The sequence below is a fragment of the Montipora foliosa genome, chromosome 12 (genome assembly GCF_036669935.1).
Source record: "Montipora foliosa isolate CH-2021 chromosome 12, ASM3666993v2, whole genome shotgun sequence".
Classification (NCBI taxonomy): Eukaryota; Metazoa; Cnidaria; class Anthozoa; order Scleractinia; family Acroporidae; genus Montipora; species Montipora foliosa.
The window spans coordinates 32,284,140-32,307,006 of NC_090880.1; the positions used below are offsets into that span (position 1 = coordinate 32,284,140).

At 38.4% G+C, this 22,867-nt stretch overlaps 4 protein-coding genes across 8 annotated transcripts in view; 2 read left to right on the forward strand and 2 right to left on the reverse strand.

Moving 5' to 3' along the window:
* Positions 1-7,352, reverse strand: part of LOC137978732 (zinc finger FYVE domain-containing protein 26-like) — a 41,358-nt gene extending 34,006 nt beyond the window's left edge. For all 3 annotated transcript variants that reach the window (XM_068825767.1, XM_068825766.1, XM_068825765.1), the window contains exons 1-6: positions 7,018-7,352; positions 6,851-6,935; positions 3,051-3,140; positions 1,701-2,429; positions 1,407-1,574; positions 1,062-1,150 (exon numbers count right to left, since the gene is read on the reverse strand). In XM_068825767.1, coding sequence (XP_068681868.1) covers positions 1,062-1,150; positions 1,407-1,574; positions 1,701-2,429; positions 3,051-3,140; positions 6,851-6,935; positions 7,018-7,229 — 1,373 coding nt within the window. In that variant the 5' untranslated portion in view covers positions 7,230-7,352. The remainder of the gene's footprint in view (positions 1-1,061; positions 1,151-1,406; positions 1,575-1,700; positions 2,430-3,050; positions 3,141-6,850; positions 6,936-7,017) is intronic.
* A 50-nt stretch (positions 7,353-7,402) lies between these two features.
* LOC137979603 (proton-coupled folate transporter-like) lies at positions 7,403-14,934 on the forward strand. Of its 3 annotated transcripts, none has more exons than XM_068826906.1 (7): positions 7,406-7,458; positions 9,052-9,344; positions 10,696-10,916; positions 11,944-12,591; positions 12,742-12,825; positions 13,574-13,745; positions 14,796-14,933. In XM_068826906.1, exons 2-7 carry the CDS (start codon positions 9,100-9,102, stop codon positions 14,872-14,874), a joined length of 1,449 nt encoding a protein of 482 aa, XP_068683007.1. In that variant the 5' UTR covers positions 7,406-7,458; positions 9,052-9,099; the 3' UTR covers positions 14,875-14,933. The 3 variants fall into 3 exon arrangements, with proteins under 3 accessions (XP_068683009.1, XP_068683007.1, XP_068683008.1); XM_068826907.1 differs by lacking the exon at positions 7,406-7,458 and adding an exon at positions 7,500-7,636; XM_068826908.1 differs by lacking the exon at positions 13,574-13,745 and having other exon boundaries at positions 7,403-7,458; positions 14,796-14,934.
* A 521-nt stretch (positions 14,935-15,455) lies between these two features.
* LOC137979605 (DNA repair protein RAD51 homolog A-like) lies at positions 15,456-18,759 on the reverse strand. The gene is made up of 8 exons (XM_068826913.1): positions 18,505-18,759; positions 17,864-18,119; positions 17,634-17,725; positions 17,045-17,139; positions 16,549-16,662; positions 16,020-16,149; positions 15,669-15,790; positions 15,456-15,592 (listed from the first exon to the last, which is right to left on the reverse strand). The coding sequence occupies exons 1-8, from the start codon at positions 18,592-18,594 to the stop codon at positions 15,469-15,471; spliced, it is 1,023 nt and encodes a 340-aa protein (XP_068683014.1). The 5' UTR covers positions 18,595-18,759; the 3' UTR covers positions 15,456-15,468.
* A 315-nt stretch (positions 18,760-19,074) lies between these two features.
* Positions 19,075-22,867, forward strand: part of LOC137979602 (vacuolar protein sorting-associated protein 54-like) — a 29,731-nt gene continuing 25,938 nt past the window's right edge. Inside the window, exons 1-4 of the mRNA XM_068826905.1 lie at positions 19,075-19,569; positions 20,017-20,297; positions 20,760-20,874; positions 22,492-22,529. Coding sequence (XP_068683006.1) covers positions 19,320-19,569; positions 20,017-20,297; positions 20,760-20,874; positions 22,492-22,529 — 684 coding nt within the window. The 5' untranslated portion in view covers positions 19,075-19,319. The remainder of the gene's footprint in view (positions 19,570-20,016; positions 20,298-20,759; positions 20,875-22,491; positions 22,530-22,867) is intronic.

The window sequence follows — 22,867 nt, forward strand, 5'->3', positions numbered from 1 at the left end:
TCTGATTTTCCGTGAGATCGTCAAGATCAAGCGCGTCTTACCGTTAATGGCCGCCATCGTGACTTTCAAATCTACCGAGTCAACAGGCATGGGGGATTATATATCTCTCAAACTGTCCCCTGCCCCCTAAGTAGATTTGACACTCCTCTCAAGGTTGACTTGGTACATTTGAAGATCAATCTTAATGATTTCACAGAAAAATAGAGGACTGTGAACAGTCTAGATGCATTGCTATGCAATGTCCATTGCTGTCTCTTGATTGACCAGTCATGTGATATACATATTGCAACTAGTAATTAACAATCAGTGACCTGATGATGTCAAGTGGTTCATAATTAAACATCATCATAAAACTATTTATAACTTTATCATTTCAAGTCAGTGAGTGATTAATTAACCCATTGACGAGTACAATCGTCTGGCGTTAGACAAAATAAAATACAAAGTATGGTCGGTTTAGGGGTGAATGGGTTAATAGGACATAGTTTTTCAGTGAGTGATTAATCCATTTTATTAGTAGTTTTGGCTTGAAAATTCACACCAAATTTGCATCCAAGCAGGAGTTGAAGCATATCCAAGCACTTTTTTTACACTTAGTGTTGCCTGCTGTATTTACTTGATGATGATTATGATGATGATTGTGGTCATAGCAGTCCCCAGACAATAACGTGGTAAAGAAAGAAATGGAAAAATGCGAGAAGTACGAAGATCTGGTAAGAGAAATTGGGAGACCATGGAAATCAAAAGTAAAAGTTGTGCCAGTGGTAATTGGGGTTTTGGGTTCCATGTTTTCCATGTGGGCTTCTACTTCAAGAAAATGGGAATCCCAGATGGGAAAAGAATGATGCAATATCCTAAGAAAGGTGTTGGAAATCTGAGGCCTCAAGTTAAGACTTTGATTACCAGGAATTAACCTATGTGGAATCATCAAGATAATAATAATAATAATGAGCAGTCCAAGCCTGAACAAGGGAGATTTTCATTGTGAATGTTGTGTCTTTACATGAATGAAACAAACAAACAGCAATTTAAAATCAAATAGCAAATAATACTATCCTCACCGAGCTTTCTCAGTACACCACTGAACAAGCTGAACTTGATAAGCAAGTTTTTGGCATGCTTGATACAGTAAAGGATGAGCTGTCTTCTCCTTAAACAAAAGTAGAAACAAAGTGGTCTGATAATTGTTAAACAATATTATTAGGCATAGCAATTCAACTTTCCTCTTACTGAAAACAGCTGGTAGAAGTTGCACAGGATGACTCATATTGTTGACAGGTGGCATTGCAAATAGCATGAAGAAAATACATGAATAGATTCCCTGATATTTCCCTTTTGAAACTAGCAACAGCAATCAAAGGATGCTAAAGAAAGGTAAAAACATGAACAGACACAAAAAGTCTTACCATTGGATTCCACAAGGCATTCAACAAATTTTTAGCATTTTCGCAGCTGTAGCAGTAGGGCCAACCCAAGAGAAGAACCAGAGGCTTGAGTCTTGAGAACTCCACAGGGGAAAGGAGCTGATTCAAACAAACAAAATCACCTTCTTTGACAAACACTAAAGCTGTTTCCTGGAAAATAATGAAAAAAAAAAGATGTTTATGTATGAACACTAAAAACGTCATTCACAATGACATGGGGTTCAATAAGTAAAAACAAGTATTTACATAAAATAATAAATACAGACTGTATCTTACAACAACATTCTCCATGACATGGTTTCCAAGCAAGGCATGAAAAAACAGGTACTGCCAAGCATTTCGTCTGTTTTCCATAAAGGACTGGGTGTAACATACTTGAACTGCAGGACCAACAGTGAAAATTTGCCTTAATCCCTCCAACTGGAATCTAGATGATGACAATTCGCTGTGGTCCTCTGCACTGAATCTCAACTGGTTTTCAATCCTGCAGAACTTTTCAATCAGGTATGTTGATGACTGGCTGAGGAGGCAGGAATATAAAGTCCCCTTGTCAAGACCGCTGCACTCTCTTCCATTTATCAGGTTGATTAACGTCTTGAAAAGTTCATCTAGACGACTGGACAAGTCAAGCATTTCAGGAGTTGGTTTCATGTATGACAGCATTTGATATATACACTTAGACTTATGCACCATACACTCTTCAGCATTTCCCTCATTGCCGATAGGGAAAGAGGAATTAGAATGCATCTCAACAATGTTTTTACTGTCCAGAAATTTCAGCTGCTCATCAATGACATCCAGGTAAAGTTGTTGTAGTAGCTGATTGTTCTTCAGAAAACCCTTTCCTTTAGACGTGAGGTCATTGATAACAGCTTGCCCAAACTGGGGACTATCAGAGAGGAGTGACCTTAAAAAGGACAAAGCTGATGAAGAGAAATCAGACACTCCTGTGGCAAACAGATCAGGATCTCTGTAAACAATCTGACTGTGATAGTCATCTATATCCTGTTGAAGGAACAAACATCACATGCTGGTAAACTAATAAGTGCAACTCATTGTGGACTTCCTGAAATACCAATAACAGAAACTGACAGCTCTTTTTACATACTATTACATGAAATTTCTTTCATTGCCCCACTGACTTAACAATGTTTTGAAGAAAACAGGAAGCTATTTTATGGCCGTTTTAGGTATGGGATTGCCAAAAGAGCCAGCTGACAACAAATACTGCCACCTTATTACCTTCTTTGTTAGCTACTCAGCCGAAGTGTTAAAAATCAATATAGAATTGATTTTTCGAACACTAAGCCTTGCAATTTTCAAAATTAATAAAGCTCTGTTGAGACATACAGCATTCACAGTAAGTAAGCACATTTTTGTGAACCTTTTTTTTTTTTCAAGATTTGCAAGGATTCTTATTCAGAAATCCCTAACTAAGATCTTTTTAAGGTAGATTCAGAAAACAAGAAATGAACCAAAACTACCATTATTATTTCTTTTATTATTATTAATAACCTATTGACTCCAGACAATTTTACTCATCAACTGAGGTCCTCCCAGGGCTGACGGATCAATGGGTTTAAAACAACAGTGGTAAATATGATCGCTATGTATTAGGAGGTTCACCTGTATCACATTCTGAGGTGCATTTGGACAAGCAAGGTAGAGAAGAAGGCCAAACTCAACTTTCTTTACAATGGGTTCTGGAATCTGGTCCTGTAAAAGGTGATAGTCACGTTAAGTAAGGATACTTCTATCAAGGGTGGATCAAGAGACAAAAAGAAGTTTGTCCAGCACTCATCAAACTCCCTTAAACTTTAAGCAGATTTTTCTCATCTGTTCTAATAAACAGTATTAACCTTTTTCTCAAAAAAAATAATAATAATAATAATTAAAAAAAAAAAAAAAATATATATATATACAATGCTGCCAAGCAAGCTACATTAATTATTACCGGGTATAAGTATCAAAACACAACATCAGGAGCTGTATACTACAGCTATACATTGTGTGAATAGTACGTGGGAGATTTAAAATTTATATACAATGGTTGTGAGACAGAGCCAATGACAGAGCAGTTACACTAACCTCCAAAATACCATCCAGGTCATTATGTGGGAGTTTGTTGTTGTGAAGGTTGTGTGGGGACTAATCTCGTACCCAGATCTCTTGTGGCAAGTGCCACAAGAGATCTGGGTACGAGATTACGTGGGGACAAATCTCTACTTTAGATCTTAAAGGTTAGTCATAAAAAGTATTTTGACCTTGAGGGCATTAGGTCATTCAGGTGTAATCCCTTTAAAAAGGATAAATTTGTGATTTAAGTGTCTTCCTGGTAGGGGGAATATCAAATCCATGTTTGCAAGATAAGTGTCTTAGGGTTTGTGCATTGGTACAATTGGATACCGGCATAAAGCTAAAAGCTATAATAGTCAATCTTCTGTTCTTTTTTGGTCCGAAATCTTAATATGATATTGACTGAAGTACGCCTGATTTATTGTAGGATTTGCAAGGAAGAGTAATCCTGAAACTATTAACACCTACCAGGGGCACCCAACAAAGGCTGTCTGAAAGCCCGGGGCGGGTGCAACGACATTTCGGGCTAGTGCTTTCTTATCACAGGTTGCCCAACGCCCATTGAATGAACATGAGTGTGGCATTGTTGGTTGCTTTTTCTCTAACGCAAACTTCTGACAAAAGTGGTTAAATTAACCGGCAGTTTGAGAGATAAAGTGAAATAATACAAAATTAATTATTAATCTTTTCCTTTTAAGGGCCCGCACTCACTCTCTTAGATCATGCTTTTAGCCAGCCACAGCAAATATAACGACAACCAGGTCTGGTCATTCTCGTTTTGACCAAGAAAAACTTTTGCAATATGTAGGCCAATTCTTAAAGAAGATCATTGCAGAAGATTTATACGAGAAATAATGCTTTGAGAGCAAGCACAAAAACACTAGTAAGCTTGCAAAAGTCCCTTTTCGTCAAATGACCATGACATAAATGTACATCACAATGAAATATTCCTATCTTGTGAACTGTCTTATAACATGTAATAACTCTTTGAGTTTCTTCGCGATTTTAGGACGATATCCTTGTCTCTTTTGAGAAATGTTTCAGTAGTTTATGTGCCCTTGTTATTCAGAATACTGCGACAAAATTTGTTTACTTTGTAGCCAGTGTAAAATTATGGTGTTTGAATAAAGTAGATTTTTGGTTGTTGTTGGTCATTTTCAATAATATTATCCGTGAGCTTCAAAATTTGAACCTTTTTTTGAGCATGCCCAGCATGCAGCAGAAAAAAAAATTTCCTAGCAGTTAGAGAAATTGCACAGATAACGCCTCATTTGTGGTTTATTCAAATATGGCTATGATATATTTTGATGAATTTTGAAAAAATGGCTTGTTGGGTGCCCCTGACCTACACCCTTAGTGCCCTTAGTTCTTTGAGAAGCATTCTAGACTACACTGTATCAAAATTACATTGATACACTCAAGGTCCTAGCCTGTATGAGGAAATCCGAGGCACGTGCCTCAGTCATTTTTCATGTAACTGTTTTTTCATCCGGGAGCTGTCTTTACATATAGGCACTAAAAACACCCTAAATACCGGTACCTACAAAAAGAAATTAAACCATGGACATTGCCCCAGTCATAATTTTTTTCTGTCCGCGGCCATGACATGGCCATGACACTACTTAATTGTATCTGGAATCATTGGATTGTCTGCCAATGATCCAAGAGTGGCGACTCAACGGATTCCATCTCCGCTGCCTTTCAGCGCCTGCTGCACACCAGGTGGCAGGACATAGTCACCAACACCAAGGTCCTGGAGTGCGCTGGCTCACTGAGCATGCCATCACTGCTCATTCAGCGACGCCTTTGATGGCTTGGCCATGCACATTGCATGGAGCCTGACCGCCTGCCAAGAGAAATCCTCTATGGAGAACTGCGGGAGGGCATCCGTCGCGTGGGTCGACCGTTGCTGCGCTACAAGGACGTCATTAAGCGAGACTTGCGATCTGCACTAATCGACACCAGTGCATGGGAGGACATCAACAACCACCAAGATACATGGCGGCAAAGTGTCCAAGTGGGGGTTTCAAAGGCGGAAGCGAACGCTAGAGTCCAGGCTACATGCAAGAGAGCGGTGAGGAAAGAACGTGCAGCCTCTGCACGGTTCCACAAGGCAAGTCTACGCTACCTGCAACAGAGACTGCTACTCCAGGATCGGGCTACACAGTCATACAAGTTCCTGCCTAAATCGATAGCACTAACAATCTCCTCTTCGAGACGAGGATGCCACTACCACTACCACTACCACTACCACTACCACTACCACTACCACTACCACTACCACTACCACTACCACTACCACTACCACTACCACTACCACTACCACTACCACTACCACTACTACTACTACTACTACTACTAATGTCTGTCAATGATTCAAAGAGGAGAAATTCAAGGTGGGCTTCCTGTGCAATGGGGTGTTATTAATAAAAACAATGATAATGACCATTGTTTCATTTAGGTCATTAGTTTATATTGATAAGCACAATTGCCTACTAATTGGCAAGAGTGCAAATTAAATGAAGTACATGTAAAGGCAGATAATGTTTTTCGATGACAAAAAAAATTAGCACGCCTTGCATACGTGTGGTAGTGCAGCAACACAGCACTTTATTCCATATTGTCAACTGAGCTGTGCTTTGTCTTCCAGTAGATTTAAGTTATCTTTTAATGCCATGGAAGACATCTTAGGTAAATAGCCCCCCTGAGAAGACAAGTGGTTACTGGCAAAATACTAAACCCAGAAAGATTGAAGAGATACATTGGCTTTGGGGCTGACATGTTGATAATTTTCAAGTTCCCTTACAACTTCTTTTTCACCTCAAGTTTACGTGTGCACTTTGAGCATCTGACAGCTTTCTAAAACAAAAGGTCACTGAACTTAATCCCTATCTGGTGGGGCTAGTATCTGGATGGGAGACCTAAAAAATAAACCACTTTCTGCCAGAAAAATATATAGGACCGACAATTCTACTTTAACACTAAAAAATGCGAACTAAGCAAGGTACAGATTTTGTTAGTGATGCAAAAGTACATAAATATCAATACACAGTTTTTAGGAAGAGCAGAACGAAGTTTCCAGGACGGACGATCGAGAAAAAAAATTTTGCCATCAGTCACCCGGGTGACATAGTGTGTAGTGAACTTACAGTGCACTGCCACAACAACAGAGGACCCCAGAATATAACTCTCAGAGCAGGGCACAGACAAAATTGATGCACACGATGCCAACTCCATAAGTGGAATATGGAACATGTCAGTCGAAGGCAAACCCCCAGCTCCCCTCTACTTATTTTATTTTGTAACGCTTATACCACAGGACAAGAGAATTAAGGTTAATGTGGACCAACCTCTTCATCAGTGAACAAATCCAAATATTCCATCAAGCAAAGCCATGATAAATGAAATGGAGAGGGAACAGACTGGGAACCACAACTGAAAATATTGCAAAGTAAATCAGAGAAAAAGCATGCAAAAATTAATGAGGAAATTGTATTAAAACCGAATAATTATCTACCTTGCATGATGGGGTTGATCTATTATCGCCCTCAGAATCTCCTTCAAGGGCTTCTTTAGCTCATTCCTTTTCTTGTGTAATCCACGGAGACATACTCGAGTCAACTCCCATTGGCCCAAAGTAAGATGATTACAGAACGAGGTAAACAGTTGTTCTTCAGAAACTTCCTCTTCCCGATCAAACGGGTGCGTGACTGAGGCGTTCTCATTCATGACGCTATCTGAGCTTTAAGACGTTAGCTGTCAGAAAAATGTCATCCAAAGACACTTTGAATCTGTATTCTGTGTGATGATCTCGTAAAAAAAAAAGAACTCTTGACCCGCCATCTTGATGTTTTTTCGAGGCGTTTGACCCACATGTGACTGGGAACTAACGGGGAGAATAGAAACTTTTCTGTCACGTAACCTTCCGTTTTCGTGACAAGGGATATCCTTGGAGCCGGTGAGTAAAATACGTGTTTAATACAGAGTTAGGGTTGTTAAGTCTCTCAAAGTCGAGGTATGCAGGCAAGAAGTCTAATTCCGCCGCTTGCTATTCCCTTGCCACGTACTAACTATTACAAAAATAGCTTTGGCTATAGTGGTGCAGTCCTCTGGAACAGTCTACCCTCAGCTGCTAGGCAAGCAACATCTCTAACTAATTTCCGACGATTACTAATTAATTCCGACACGGCAATCATGTAAAACAGGCTTTCATTTAGTTTACTTTCTTTAATAGTTAATAACATTTTAAATTATAGAAGATTAATCTGTATACGTAGTTTTTCTTAATAAGTTGTAGCTTTTATATTAAATTATAAATGCCTGATGCATTTTACCGTGTTTTAAATAAAGATGACGATGATGATGGTTGAGGAAGGGAAGGAGGGGGGGGGGGGGGGAATATAAATGAAACTGGAAGCAACGCAGGGGAGTTATGATTGCCAAACAAGGAAAAAGGGGGAATTTTAGGAGTGGGAAAAAGCAAAAAGAGAAAAAAAGTTGTTCAACGGCAAAAGAAAATGAAATTGGAGGACAATGGGAAATGTGTGTATGGTGTTTCCTTCTCTGGCCCTTGGCAAGATTGTGAACATGCTGCCAAGTGATTTCCTGGTTCTGTATATAAGTGCTCTCGGAATATGGGTGGATGTTGAATGTTTAGATGGACAAGGGGCTATTGTAATGCACTGAGCTGGACAAGTGTTTGGCAGTGCAGGAGATGGCCACCAAACACTTCAACGTTCAGCCACAAAATCAATGTCCCGTGCAATTTTTTGCTTCAATTTTCGTGTTTCACTTCTCACTGAAGCAGCACCACAGATGCTTCAGAAACTAAGTAGCACAGGCCTCAGTAGTTCAAACAATGCATAACGCTACCCACCCGGTAAATCACTATTCAGGGAATAAACACTGGCAAAACCAATTGAGTTCTAAGGAAAGAAAAGGAAAGGATTAAGTGTCTAGTCGTTCTAGTGTTCTATTCAGTGGATAGTGATTTATCGGGGTGGATAACGCTATCTATCGTTTGAACAACTCGGGCCAGAACATCAGAGGACTTTCTCACTGGTAACAGGTTGAGCCAAGAGATGTTAACTCTGCCTAAGCTGGTTCCTAGTCCAGTTGAAAGGAGGGCTGGGTTTGGAGCTAGTAAATTAAAATTCAACCCCTATAAAAACTAGGGATGAGACGATAAGGGTGTATAAAAGGACAATAAGTTGTGGGAAAATCAAGGTTTCAAAACTGTTGACCAAAAGATGAAAGGAAACTGCATAGTCCCGAACTTACATGTAGTTTACTCATCCCAAGTGTCTCTGCCTATGACTATTAGGTTTTGTACAGTTGCTAGGTTTACTCAAGCAGCTTGGGACAGAGGACGAGTTAACAAGGGATGAAAATGCTGTAATAAAATAATATTCATAAAAGAAACTCAACTGCCCCTCTTTTGACATAATTTGCTAAGTTGTGAATAGCAACTAATAATTATTATTATTTTTGCTACCCCTGCATTAAAATACTGTCTTTTCCCTTCTAAACATATGTTCTTTGTTACTTATAGTACTAAAAAGCTGGTAGCAAAATGGAATACTAAAAAGCTGGTAGCAAAATGGAAGACAGCTCAAGAAGAGAAATGTGGAGCAGTAATCACGAATCAACTTCATGGATAAAAAATCCTCACAGACTTTTAACTGTTGAAATAATCATATTTCTCTATGCCAGTGCCATTCTTTTAGAGATCCCTGTCATTCAACAGTATCTTTACTCCAAAGCCAGGGAAGAACTCAAATTGTCCCAGACAAATGAAAATGATACTGTCTGCAATCCCTCTTACCTAAATAGTTCCAAGTACAGGTGAGTAACTACCCCTGAGTACAGTGGAAATTCTACTTTTTGGAATGCTGGAAATGCAAGTATTTTTTGTTGATGTGGTAATGTGCCCCTTGGAAGAAGAAAATAAGCTAGTTGTGTGATCTTACTGTTGAAGAGTTCTTGTCACTGAACAGGAAGAGCATTGAACTGGTGTTGTGGAAGTCATTGGTTCAAATCCTGTTTGTAACTCTTATTTTTTCCTTTATTCTTTCACCTGTTGTCAAGCAACTACAATAGGTTATCATCCTTTCCAATTTGAGGCACATAACATTAGGGAGCTTAATTAATTAAGCAAGGATGATGATGACCCCTAAGAGAAAACCACATAACAATAGGTTTAATTAGCAAAAGAAATATCTCTGCATGTCCTGCAAGTGCGTTTTACATTTTGATACTTTTCTTTGCTCTTCTCGTCTTGACAACGTCGTGAAATGATCAAATTTGAGGTCATGTGGAATTTTCAATTCTCTCTCTCAATATCCACATCGTTCTTGAGCCCACAGAATGGTAGGACACAATGTCTATGAAGAACCTTGATAAGTGACCTACAATACTCGTCACAAATTGTTGAAACAGACACCGTTTCTTTCGAATTTTCTGGAAAAATCCTGACATTTCTACTTCACACTGTTTCCCCCCACCCCCCCCCCCCCGAAATGTGCCTTCTCCCTCCCCAATGTTGAGCCACGCGTGTTTTGAAGCACTGAAACCACTGTGATACCCACATCAACATTGGGGAAGGGGAAACAGACACAAGTGTTTCAAGATTTTTGACGAGTATTGTAGCTCCTCAGGCATTCTTGCATCTCAACGAGTAGATAATGTCCCACTAACCACTCCCTTTTTCTAAAAGACAGCGAATCAAAAGTTCCAATCAATTGATTCAAAACTCAGTTGTGAACCGAGGACAAAGATTGTGCCTGGTCACGGTCAAGTTAACATTAACAATACTGTTCTAGCTTTTGAAGTTTCCAGAGTTTCCAGTCAATCTATATGAACTATGAATTCCCATTTACAGTGTATAATATTATTTATCTAAAAAGCACAAGATTCCAAAACTTAATTTCTTGCACTCCAGACAGGGGGCTGTGGAATAATATTCTAATGTGTTTCAAGGTGTCAATTGTCAAGGTGTCAATTGTTTAAAGGTGTCAATTATTGAGTTGTGTTAATTGTTAATTTCAATTTACAGTGTCCCCAATTAGTGCTTCAGCGCTAGAATGACTAGACACTTAAATAAAGTTCCTTTCCTTTTTCACCAGAAGTCAGTTCTAATGAAGACTGGATTGAACTTTGTTACGTTTTCTGTAGTTTTCAATGTGTTTCATTGCAGTGTAGACCAATCAGTACAAACGAAAGCTTCGCATTACATTTTGCTGTTCAACATAGCTCTGACTGTTCCTGCGATGCTAACAGCTTGTTTCCTTGGTGTCTGGTCAGATAAGAGAGGCCGCAAAGGTCCTTTAATTGTAGCATCAATTGGAAGCTCTGTTGCCTCCTTGGTAATCTTGATTGCAATTCACTGGAAGCTTCATATCTATGTCTTTATGATTGGTACGTTTGTAGAAATCTATGTAACTGTCAGGGCCTCAAAATTTAACCTGGATGTTGGATGCAAGCTCCCTGCTGCATCTAGTGGGATGTTTTGTTGCATGATTCTCAAGTGTATTTAGTGCAGAGGCACTAATTGGGGAAACAACAGAAATCAAATCATGTGAAATCAACACATAATAGTCAAGAGCAGTTTTCAAATGAGTGTTGTAAAACCGAAACCAAAGTAATTACTTTGGCCAATCAAAAAGGACGGAGACAATCCAGTAAACCAATCAAAACTCCAAGTAATTACACGTAGCTGACACAAAGCGTGGTAAAAATGTGCATGTGCAAGCTTCTGATTGGTTGAAAAAGTGGCGGGAGAACTTTGAACCATTGACTGAGTGAAGTAATGCAAAACCAAAGTAATTATCTAATTACTTTCGGCACTCAGTTGAAAAGCAGTCTAATTATCAAATCATAGGTTGGTTTTTTAGAGAGGGGAAAATCGGAGCACGCAGAGAAAAACCTCTTGAAGCAGTGGAGAATCAACAAACTCCACCTACATGTGACATTAAGTCTGGTCATGGAACCCTGAGCCACACTGTTGGGAGGCAATTGCTCTCACCACAGCACCATCCCTACTCCTTTATAGGTTTCTTCATATAGACCTTATTCATAAATGGCACCTGTTCTGTTATTATTTTGCTAATGTGCAAAATTAGCCTACCAAGCCTCATTTTAGAGCAACAATTCTTTTAGTTCACTGTATGGTATCAAGACTTGGTAGGCTAATTTGCACTTGGATAAAAGAATTATAATTATTGACTGCCATTTATGAATGAGGTCTATGACTAGCCCCAATGGGCTTATTGGAAACTCACGAAATGACCAGCTCCTAGCTGGCTTGATAAATCAGTAGGGCACTGCAGCTAGGAGGTCATGGGTTCAAGCCTGAAATTTTCAGGCATTCCTTTTGTTACTGCATGAGTAACGTTCATAACTGTAATGATAAAAAAATCTTCCCATGGTTGTTTTGTGCTTGCAGCAAGTGGCATTGCAGGCCTGAGTGGATATTACCCAACTGTGACACTTGCTATTCTGGCTTATGTTGCTGACACATCCAAACCTCAGTCAAGAGCATTAAAGCTTGGCATTCTAGAAGCTATCACCTTTATCTGTGGAACAATAGTCCAGTTTTTTAGTGGTGTGTGGATCAAGAATCAAGGATATGCTTCCGTTTATCTGGTGATATTGACTGCTCATCTCCTCAATCTACTTTACATTGTCATTTTTCTACCCGAGTCATTGCCAGTGGAACTTAAACAGAACACTCCCATCTGCTCTTATGATGGCATGAAACCTATTATTCTGGTCTATTTGCGAAAGAGAGTTGGACGCTGGGTTCTATTCAGCCTTTTGGTTTGTGCTGTTCTTGTATATTTAACTTCATTTATTCTTCAAACATTGCTTGTTCTCTTTGCCAAAAGGGCTCCACTATGTTGGGAGGAATCCCTCATTGGGTACTTTTCAGGAACATTGCTTTTATCAAAGGCTTTTGGCGCTGTCGTAGGAATCTCATTATGTTCTTGGTTAGGAATATCCAATTTTGGTGCTACACAGCTAGGAACTGTCTTCTTCATGGGTTCATTAGTAATGATTGGATTTTCAAGAAACACACTTGAAATGTTTCTGGGTAAGGTGTTTTTCATAAATGTTCATTGAAAGGTTGTGTGGCATATTTAGTTTGATTTATCCTTTTTTTTTGTAATGCATCCATTGCTGGCACGGTTAACTCAGCCTGCTTTTAAAAACATCATGACCAGACTTGATGCTATTTTTGCAGGTACAATACTCAGTTTCTTTAGTGGGGTGCCGCAGCCCTGCATCAGAGCAGAAATGTCAAAACTGGTGAACAAGGAAGAGCAAGGTATACTTGCACAATCAATCTCAGTCAATCAGCTAATTGGTTTGTTGAACAGTGAATGTATAGATCAATAATTCCAAAACTCATTAATAATTCACGAGCCTAAGAGCCCATCAAAATGTTGATAAAATGTCAGGAGCATGAGCTTAAAACCTGATAAACAAGCCTAATTAGAATTCTTTATGTGAACAAATAGTAATGAGGCTATGCTTGTTTTTCTTGACATAATATATCAAACACGAGAAGGAGTGTTTCATCGGATATCAAAACACCGAGAAGCGAGTTTTTTAACCGATTTCGAGGTGGTTGGATATCTGATGCAACACTCTTTGAGTGTTTGATATTGCTTCTCAAAGGAATCAGTATTTTAAGAGATATTTGGGATCAAAGTTGGCGAAATTTTATGCTAATTAAGACCACATATCAAAACTTCCTTCACGGTAGTGATTTCTTTTGTTTTTGGCTTATGAATTATTAATGAGTTTGAGAATGTATGCTAATATTTTCCTCTCAAATTTTGAATCTTTGTTCGGACTCCCATGGGACTGGATGCTGTTTGTCGAATGTTTTTGAAGCCCTTCAAACAACTTGCATGTTTTATCAGGTCTAAAAATAAAAGACTGCTGCTCATTTTTTAAACTACATAAACTTTCTTGGCTTGTATGTTTTGTTGATCCAAATACTGAATGTGTAGCAATACTCATGAGATTTGATGACTCATTGTTGTTTTTGTTTGAATAACATTTCTCAGGTGCCTTGTTTGCTATTCTAGCCTCTCTAGAAAGTCTGTGTAATTTTAGTAGTCAGCTGATTTTCATCCCTCTGTACACATGGACAGTTACTGAACTAAAAGGAGAATTTGTGGGTGGCATTACTTTCTTTATCAATGCTGGTCTGCTGTTGATTCCTGTGGTTCTTATTGGGTGGGTAATAATGATGATGATGATGATGATAATAATAATACAAAACCCTCTGGAAGCTGGAAAAGGTTACCATTACACCAATTCTTATAGAAGCATTGGGGACCTAGTCTAAGAGCGGTTTTCAATTGAGTGTCGAAAGTAATTAGATAATTACTTTAGTTTATGATTACTTCACTCAGTGATTTGTTCAAAGTTCTCGGGCCATTTTTTCAACCAATCAGAAGTAAACCCAAAACCAATTGTGGCTCACACCTGCACATTTTCCCGCGCTTTGTGTCGGCTACGTGTAATTACTTCGAGTTTTGATTGGTTTTGGTTTTACGACACTCAATTGAAACTTGCTCTATACAGACAGACTGGAAAAATACCTAGAGGATATCCATGTTGGGCTTCAGACCCACACAATGCAGAAGACCATGCTGTTGGGCTCAGCCCGGATCCTGAGACAAGTTTTAGATTGCCGAGGCTGCTTGTTGCAGCTTGCGCCAGAACTTCCGGCACGATATTGCTGTGATTTGGGACACATAATAATAATAATAATAATAATAATAATAATAATAATAATAATAATAATAATAATAATAATAATAATAATAATAATAATAATAATAATAATAATAATAATAATAATAATAAGGAATGGTACATAAATGTTTAGAGGGATGGCTGGAAGAGATTGGTATCAAGGAAGATTTCACCATGTTACAGAAAACTTGTTTGCTGGACCTTGAGATGTGTTAACACTTGGGGTCAAGGGATTGGTCTTGGTGAATGACAAAATGAAACCGGTTACACCAACAACAAGACCGTGAAAAAGCAAAATAACAATACTAATGATTATACTAAACTTTATTTAAGTGTCTGTTATTTCAGTCACTGGAGATAAGTTGGAACATGAATGTTTACTCCTCAGCAATGATACAGTGTCTTATTATTTTACAGAAGACAAGAGATGCAGGCTATTACAAAATAGTTTCCTGCTGGTATTTAAGACACTGAAAGGGTCTAGCAATCATTTTAAAATCTTTTTCTTTCTTTTTTTTTCTCTAGACTAATTCAGAGCTACAGACCTAAGTCAAAGCGCAAGGAATTTCCCCCACTTCTTAACAATGAAAATCCTGTTTCTTAACTCCTTTTACATTCTTTATGCTAGGAACACCGAAATAGTCAATAATTGTTATGTTATTTTTTTATGAATTACAGTGTAAACAAAATAATTTCTTGCTCTTTGTCTGTGAAGGCAATATTCCTTTCTGGACTGAAATCACTGTGCCACTCAATACAGGGACAGTTTATCTATTATCAGGCTGGTTTGGTCAAGAAACGTGTGGGTTTACATCAATGCTGTTTGTAAATAATTTTGATCAACTTTAGAACATGGTAATGGTGCAACAGTGTGCATTAGTTGACTATGTGACATGTACAGAATATGTACATGTAGCACTATTTGATAGTACTTGCACAATTAATTTTTGTCACATTGACTGAAAATACACAGGTGTGCTGGTGCTCGTTTATTTGGTGTTGACTCACAAGGAAAAACAGAAAATCAACACCAACCTGTCAAAATTGTAACTAGAAAATAAATTCTCCACATAATATCCCATTTTGCTCTTCATTTTCACTGGATTTGTATTTTACACAGTTGTGTATTGGTACTTTCTAAATAAGTACAGTACTTCAGTAGTTGTTGACAAATGTTCCACTGACACTCTAAATACCATTAGTCTTTAGCATCTCCTATGCCATCTGCATTTATGGCAAACATGGCCTCAGCTTCTGGAAGGCAGGGAGAATCGTAAATCTTACAAATTCTCGTCTCTCCTCTTCCCTTACGCAAATATAACCTGGGAATAAAAAAACAATTTAAATAGTTAACCGGCATAAAGATCTAAGTACGCGATAAGCATCAAATTTGCCTACCTTGTTGTAGATGCATGTGCCATAATATTTCCACCAATTGGCTTTTTAGGATCTGCTTGGAACATGGATGCCCCATCTACCTGAGCCACGACTTGATTTGTTATGATCACTGCCACACCAAACTGAATTTAAAAATGATATATGATGATAACAAAATATTTAACAATAATTATTATCATATGAGGGCACGCTGGATATGAGGTGATAGATTACTATAGTAATTAAAATCTATAGTAAGATAACTACATGTATGTGCAAAAGAACATAATTTACAACTCCTTAATTTGGTGTTATTAATTTAGTTTCTTAAATCATGTGGTGCAACACAAAGTCTTCACTCTGTGCTCTTACCTCATCAGCGAGCTTCAGTAGTGTCCTTAGAAACCGTGCTAAGTGCATTTGACGTGCTGAGAGTTCTCCTCTTCCAGAGTAATCTGTGCGATACAATGCTGTTGCACTGTCAACGATCATCAGGGCGTATCTGACATTATGGAAGATTACAAAATACTTAATTCTGTGTTTTATACAATGCAGAAAAAAAATAAGCTGCAGGATTGAGCATTGTATAAAGTAATTGCCTTACACACTGTAGGCATAAAAAAATGTGTTGAGCTTTTTGGTCCTATACTTTACTTTATAGCGAACAACATTGTTGAGTTGAGCTACAGTCTCAGTCACAAAGGTTGTAACACAGTGTGTTTATGGGTTCGAGTGCAGAAACCAACCAGTTAATGCAACATTGAAGGGAGAGAGAAGGAGGGGTACGTTATTAATAGCTTGGATGTGATTTACGTGCTGTAATAGCGAAGTGTCAGAACTATTTATAACTGCTCATCTCAATTCTATATTTTGTCAAGTAACTGTAAAGTAAGTGCTATACCTTGATTCAGCCATCATAGCAGATGCAAGCAGCAGGAGTTGTGACTGATGGTCAGAATTATAGGCCCTGGCATATGCAACATTGTCAAGCACTTCTTGCCCTGATAATCCATATCTGAAACCAATACAATAAAAAGTTTGTTGCAAAAAAGTACAGCATGGTGATAGTGATTTCTCAAATAGAATATACTTCTCAATTTTGTGCACAATCCCAGGCCCTTCATTTTGATTCTCGGAAGATTATAGGCCACTCTTTGAAGAAAGCTATGTGTATGTCAGACAAATGGAGAATTGCCCAAGGCATATCTTTAAAGTGTGAAAAGTCATTGGGCAAGTCACTGACTGTAGGAACCAAAGAAATTGACCAACAAAATATGTACACTGTTTTGCTTAGCTGAAAACCTTGACAATAATTTATGGAATGATACCTTGCAGACTGACGGATACTAGTGATGAAATCTAAGGTAAGAACAGGTGAGAGGTCAATTATACGGTACCTTTCGGCAACAGCCAGCAGTCTCTCTGGTCTAAATGTGCCTTCTGTGTCAATGTATAAACACTTCCCTTCAGCTCCACCGTGATCAATGGGAAGCTACAAGTAAACAGACCACTTCAGTATATAAGTTACAGAGTTCCATCTCAGTATGTTGTATTGGCAGTATTAAGGGATGGCCAGTTGCAAGTCAAACCTATTTGACAAGCATACAAATCTGCCGCCTAGCATTTGTTATTTCTTAGAACTGCTAAATTAAAGATCCTTTAACTTTTCTTAGCTTTGAGTGAAATTAAAGCATACCTCACTTAGTCATCAACATTGATTCTGCCATGAGAATTTGTTAGATGTTGGCATTTTGCTTGTGTAACAAGGATTGGGACATACATGACCCCAAGAGACCTCTGCAACAGCTGCACAATTGTACAGAGAGCTGATCACACTCTATAAGGAAACTTACTATAATTTTTTTTTGTCAGCCTCCTACTGAAAAAGTAGTTGCACTCCTTTAATCCACCCATTCCTGTACCCTCTTTTACTGCATGTAAAAAAACAAAGTCAAGTCTTCTTAACCAATATACATGTAAATGTACCTGGCATGTAACTGCCATTGTGTGACAGAGCTGTGTTTTTCCGGTACGAAACTCCCCAAATATCTCTGTTATGCTCCCTGTTTCAACCCCACCTATCAATACGAAAAACAAGTCAAACCAAAGAAGGCAATTTGAATGTTTGTGGAGATTAAAATGATCAAAATGCGTACATATACATAAAATACTTCATGAGAGCTCTTTTGTATAAAGTCCTCATCTAGGCTTCTTACCTTGCATAAGTTTATCTAACTCTTTTGAGCCTGTGGTTATCATGACCAGTTCTGATCGCCGCATGTGAAATTCCGTGGCTGTTGTAAAACCCATAGGTACCAGTTTGGACGCTTCATTGAGTATCTTGTCAGCTTTTGCTTCACTGATTCCCTTGATGGCAAGCAGAGCTTTCTTTGGTGTATAAGCAATGGATTCTACTGTATGGAAACCTGCTTCTTGTAGCTTTTTAACATCGTTTGCACTTATCCCATGGTCCTAAAGAAGAGCAAAATTTATTTACTTTTTATAGAGAAAAAAACATCGCACCATTCTCTGAGGGGGAGTCTATTTTGGTGGATGGAAAACCCTTATACACTGTGCCCTTATAAGTTTTGATAGGTAGCTGACAACTTTATCGACACCGCATGGGGTAAAAAGCGACTTAGGTCGTGTATATAAACACTTCTCAGCAAGTTTAAATTAAAACTTCAAATTTCTTTCTTCTTTGAACAGCTAATACAACTTGATACTTCAATGTATCAGCATTTGCGGCTAAATAGGTCAAATCAATAGGCGAAATCTCCAACTAAGGGGTAAAGGCTTCTTTATTCCCAATGCACGAACTAAGAAGGAGATGAAAAATTATTCTATCATGATTTACCTCCAGTTTGCTGATGAGCAGTGGCCCTGCACTTTCCTCCATCGACGCGTCATGCTCATCTTGTTGTTCTTGCCCTCTTTCACGTTGCATATTTCAACACCCAAAAATTTGCTCGCAAAGAAACAATGAAAGCAATGATCCACACTCAAGGACTATTGAAAAGCCTTTCCTTTCCGCTCAAAGCAAGCAAACGCAATATTCTCGTAGGAAACCTTTTATGTCATGAGCCAAACAAAATTTGAAATAAAGCGGGAAGACTAAATTGTTCATGTACGGGAAACAAATTGTCTTTCACGGTGTGGTCATGTGACTCAATTATTTAAATGTAAATTGAAGAGTTTGTCCATAGTTGTCCGATGAAGAATTCTAAAAACTTCTCAGGTTCCTTTATAATTCCATTCCAAAAAATGAACTACCGTTATTTAATGAAGGGTCTATGAGGGATGATTATAAATTTAAATGAGATTCGATCATTTCCGAACATTGCACGATTGCTAACGACACAAACCGAATGCTCAAGATGACGTACCTGTATATCGTAATGAAGTAAGGAAAAGGGTGGTTGCTAAGTCAGCTTGCTGCTACTCACTTGGTTGGAAGTGTGTTGTTGCGAAGATGGTTGTGTTCGACATTCTTATGAGATAACAGAAAGGAAAATGATTAAGTTGAAGATGGTGGCGTTTACTTTTAAGGATCAAAATTCAGTTAACGTACTGTAATGGAAGTGAAGCAACATCGAGATATTATTTATTAAAATTGATACTTGGAATCAAGTCGACGGACATCCATCCCTACTGTGGTTTTTCTTGCTGATTATGCTGCGATTACTGGACCCAAATGAGGCAAAACCGTGGCAGAGTTGTGCAATTTGCAGTGACAAGATATTTTTCCGAACTCCAAGAGAGTTCAGCGTTCATTTACGACAAGTGCATTGTACGAAAGAGGGAGGATCCTTCGTTTGCCGATATGGTAAAAATGGCGTTTGTCCTTCTCTACCCGTCGAGGGAGTAAGCGATAAGGATTACGAAGCACACGTTAGGAAAAACCACACCAAGCTGGAAGAAGGTTAGCTTGATTGCTTTCAGAGTTAGAGACATCAGCGTCTGCTATGTGATATCTTTTATTTTGGCTTTGCCTTTTTCGAGTAACATAAGCTTGTATAAGCTTAAATAATTCGTGATTTTCGTCAGCGTAATTAATGATACGAAAAACCTCAGGCCATCCAGTGCCATCAGTTAAAGAAAAATAAAGATAACAGTGTCTCAAGCTTTTGAGGTCGAGCATTAGGGCTTTGTTACTTGGAAAGACTGCAAATCGAATTAAATCCCATTAAGGGAAATCAAGGTTATAATAATTTTAGTCCTTTCAGGTGTAATAACACTATTAATTCCAAAATGGTGGAAATTGTACAATATAGTGAAGTACACATAAATTGGAAAAAATGAACGATGTTCCACACATCTTTAGCATTTGCATCTAGGCTTCTCTCCCTTTTTTTCCCTCTTTATCCAGCAAAATCAGCTGAAAGTATCAAGACTTCTGCTGACGACACTCTCTATGTGCGACCAAGGTTGCCTCCTATCTCCTTCCCAAATGCAAGCTCATTCACAGTGTACTCATCTACACAGAACCTTCCAGCAATCTTAAATGACCCTCGATTGCTAAAACGACAGACAGACTTCTTCACAAAGACATGGGGAGAGGATTTTGTGCAACAAGAAGTTCCACCATTAACACTTCTGCCTAAGATCCCAAGGATTTACTTTGATGATTACCTAAAGAAAACTGAAATTGTGAGTTACTGTACTGATGTTTATACTTAATCTCCTAACCTCTATCCACTAAACTGAACATTTTTTGGAGCTCTTATCTTATACATAAACTACCATTTACTGGTATGCAAACTGTCTTTTAAATTCTAGCTTAATATTAATAAATATAAAACAAGACCTTTTGTTGTCATCTTGACGACATCATTAAGAAAGGAGTGTAAATGTTGGCTGTTCAAATTGCAGATAAATCTAAAGGGCACTCTACCTCACCAAGTCAAACACTAAGACTCAAAGCCCAAGTATGTTTGTTGTCTTTTGACTTTGTACCATAGCTCCGTACCATGCATTTTGATCATCTTGCATGATTCCTTTCAGACTGACGTGATGATGACAAAATATGGTCTTGAATTTGAACTATTTGTATTAAATATTCTTACTTCAGTCAAATTTATCGTCTCCTCGTAACTTGATTTGGTATTGCAGAGGATTAAAGTTCACCAAAAACTTAAGCGGCATTCCCTTGGAGGCAACTCAACAGCAGTTCCTGGTGACACTGGCTTCACAGCGGCAGCTTTGGCTGCTGCTAAAAGACAAACAGGTAGTAAGAAATGTGTGTACATATGTACTTTTTTTCATTGGTCTTGAGTACAAATTGTGCTGCTTAGCATACTACCTGGTTAGCTGTCACTTTCCCAGTTGCGAAGGTGCCAGATATGCACACAGATGTCATGTTTCTCATTAGAATTTTTAACAGTCGTTGCTACGCTATTTCCAGCCGTAACACTGCAACTGATTGACAAACTGATCTACTTGAAGGGAACAATTTTAAAGCAGTAACACTTACAAGTGACAACCAGTGACAGGTGTTACTGGTTATGGGCTCATTTGGGAACTCTGGATATTGAAGGCCTGTTATGACCACTGCAGCCTTCTCAAAACCAGCCGGTCGACGGCTCAATGGGCCGCCTCCTCAGAAAGCTTGACCGTCTCCAAGCCAAGCCTAAAAGTGGAGCTCCCAGGTTATTTATTCTTACAATAAGTTTACCTGGCTTGATATACAAAAATTTGGTATTATCAACGGAGTTGATAATGTAAATTGGCCACCGTACAGAGATTCTAAAAGCTGACGGATTCGCTCTGACGAAGGGCTAACGCTCGAAACGTCAGCTTTTAGAATCTCTGTACGGTGGCCAATTTACATTATCAACTCCGTTGATAATACCAAATTTTTGTATACTACTTCCCCACCGACGCAGCACCACAGTTTCTTTAGAAACTACCCCTTCATTTACCTGGCTTGAGCCTGTGATCCAATCGAAAACCAGTACCTGGTCAGCAGTAAACTTAAAAGAAAAAACATCTGACCTCGATGAGCTCTAAACTCGAGCCTGCAAAATGATCTAGTGATACTGGTCGGCGGATTCTTTGTTTTGACAGTTGTCAATAATTAGTGACCATAACATGGATGTCTAATATCAAAGATGTATGCTTTAAACTGGCTGTTGTGGCCGCTATGTTGGGCACAAGTATACAAGTATTGATGATGATGACGATGATGATTATTATTATTACAATGTTATTAATTATTGGGAGACTTTGTTGTATGCACCCTCGAGCAGTACTGATAGCCATGATTATCATGAGAAAAGCAACTGATAGTTTACTATGAGTATGCGGTGCTCCAGCTGTCGACCCTTTAGGCTGCCAGAGCTAAACTATAATAATATTGTGGCATTGGCTAATTTTACCATGTAATGTTGGTCATTTTCAAAACAGTGTTTCTTCCTGGTACCTGCAGTTGTCAAACTGTTTGTGTAACAGGGTTCGTGCTACTCCTTGAAGTCCTTGAAAAGCCCTGGAATTTAATGGTGAAAATTGTTGAGATTGCGTCATGCTTAGTTAAAGAGACGTTTAAAAAATTGAGCCCAAAATTGACTATTAGGGAAACATTAAAACCAAAAATTAAAATGCCCATGCGTGCGCTTAACTTCCAGGATGTGGTAAGGAATATCAAGGTAAGCTTTTTCAGCAAAGAAAACACTGAAGCACTATGTATGGCATAGAAATCTTCTTGAAAACTCCTTGAAAACTCAGTTCCTGGTTATTGAAAACTCCTTGAATACTCCTGGAATTTTACAGAAAAAGTCTGGCACGAACCCTGTGTAATTTGAATTCTTATTTATAATATGGCTATGGTGTCGTTTTGCATTGGCAGTTGATAAAGTTGCAGCAGATGTTAGCTTAATACCAAAGGTTGGTGGAACACATTATTTTTTAAACTGTCCTCATTGGTGGCAACAGGATTAAAACACAGAGACAAAAAGATAAAAATGCAGCCACTTTTTTCTACCCCCTCCTTTTTTGTGTACAAAGCTTAAGTTGTGCCAAATAATTTGCAGAAATCAAGCACTGAAATGTGTTATACAAGATAGGATTTGCCACAGACGATAACTGTTCCTTTTGTAAGTCTCATCCTGAAACCCTCAGCCACTTCTTTTTCGACTGTTTATACTCGCACACTTTTTGGAAAGAGTTTGAATTTTATTTTCATTCTATCTCAAAAGAACATGTTTCCCTTACTTTAAAAGATG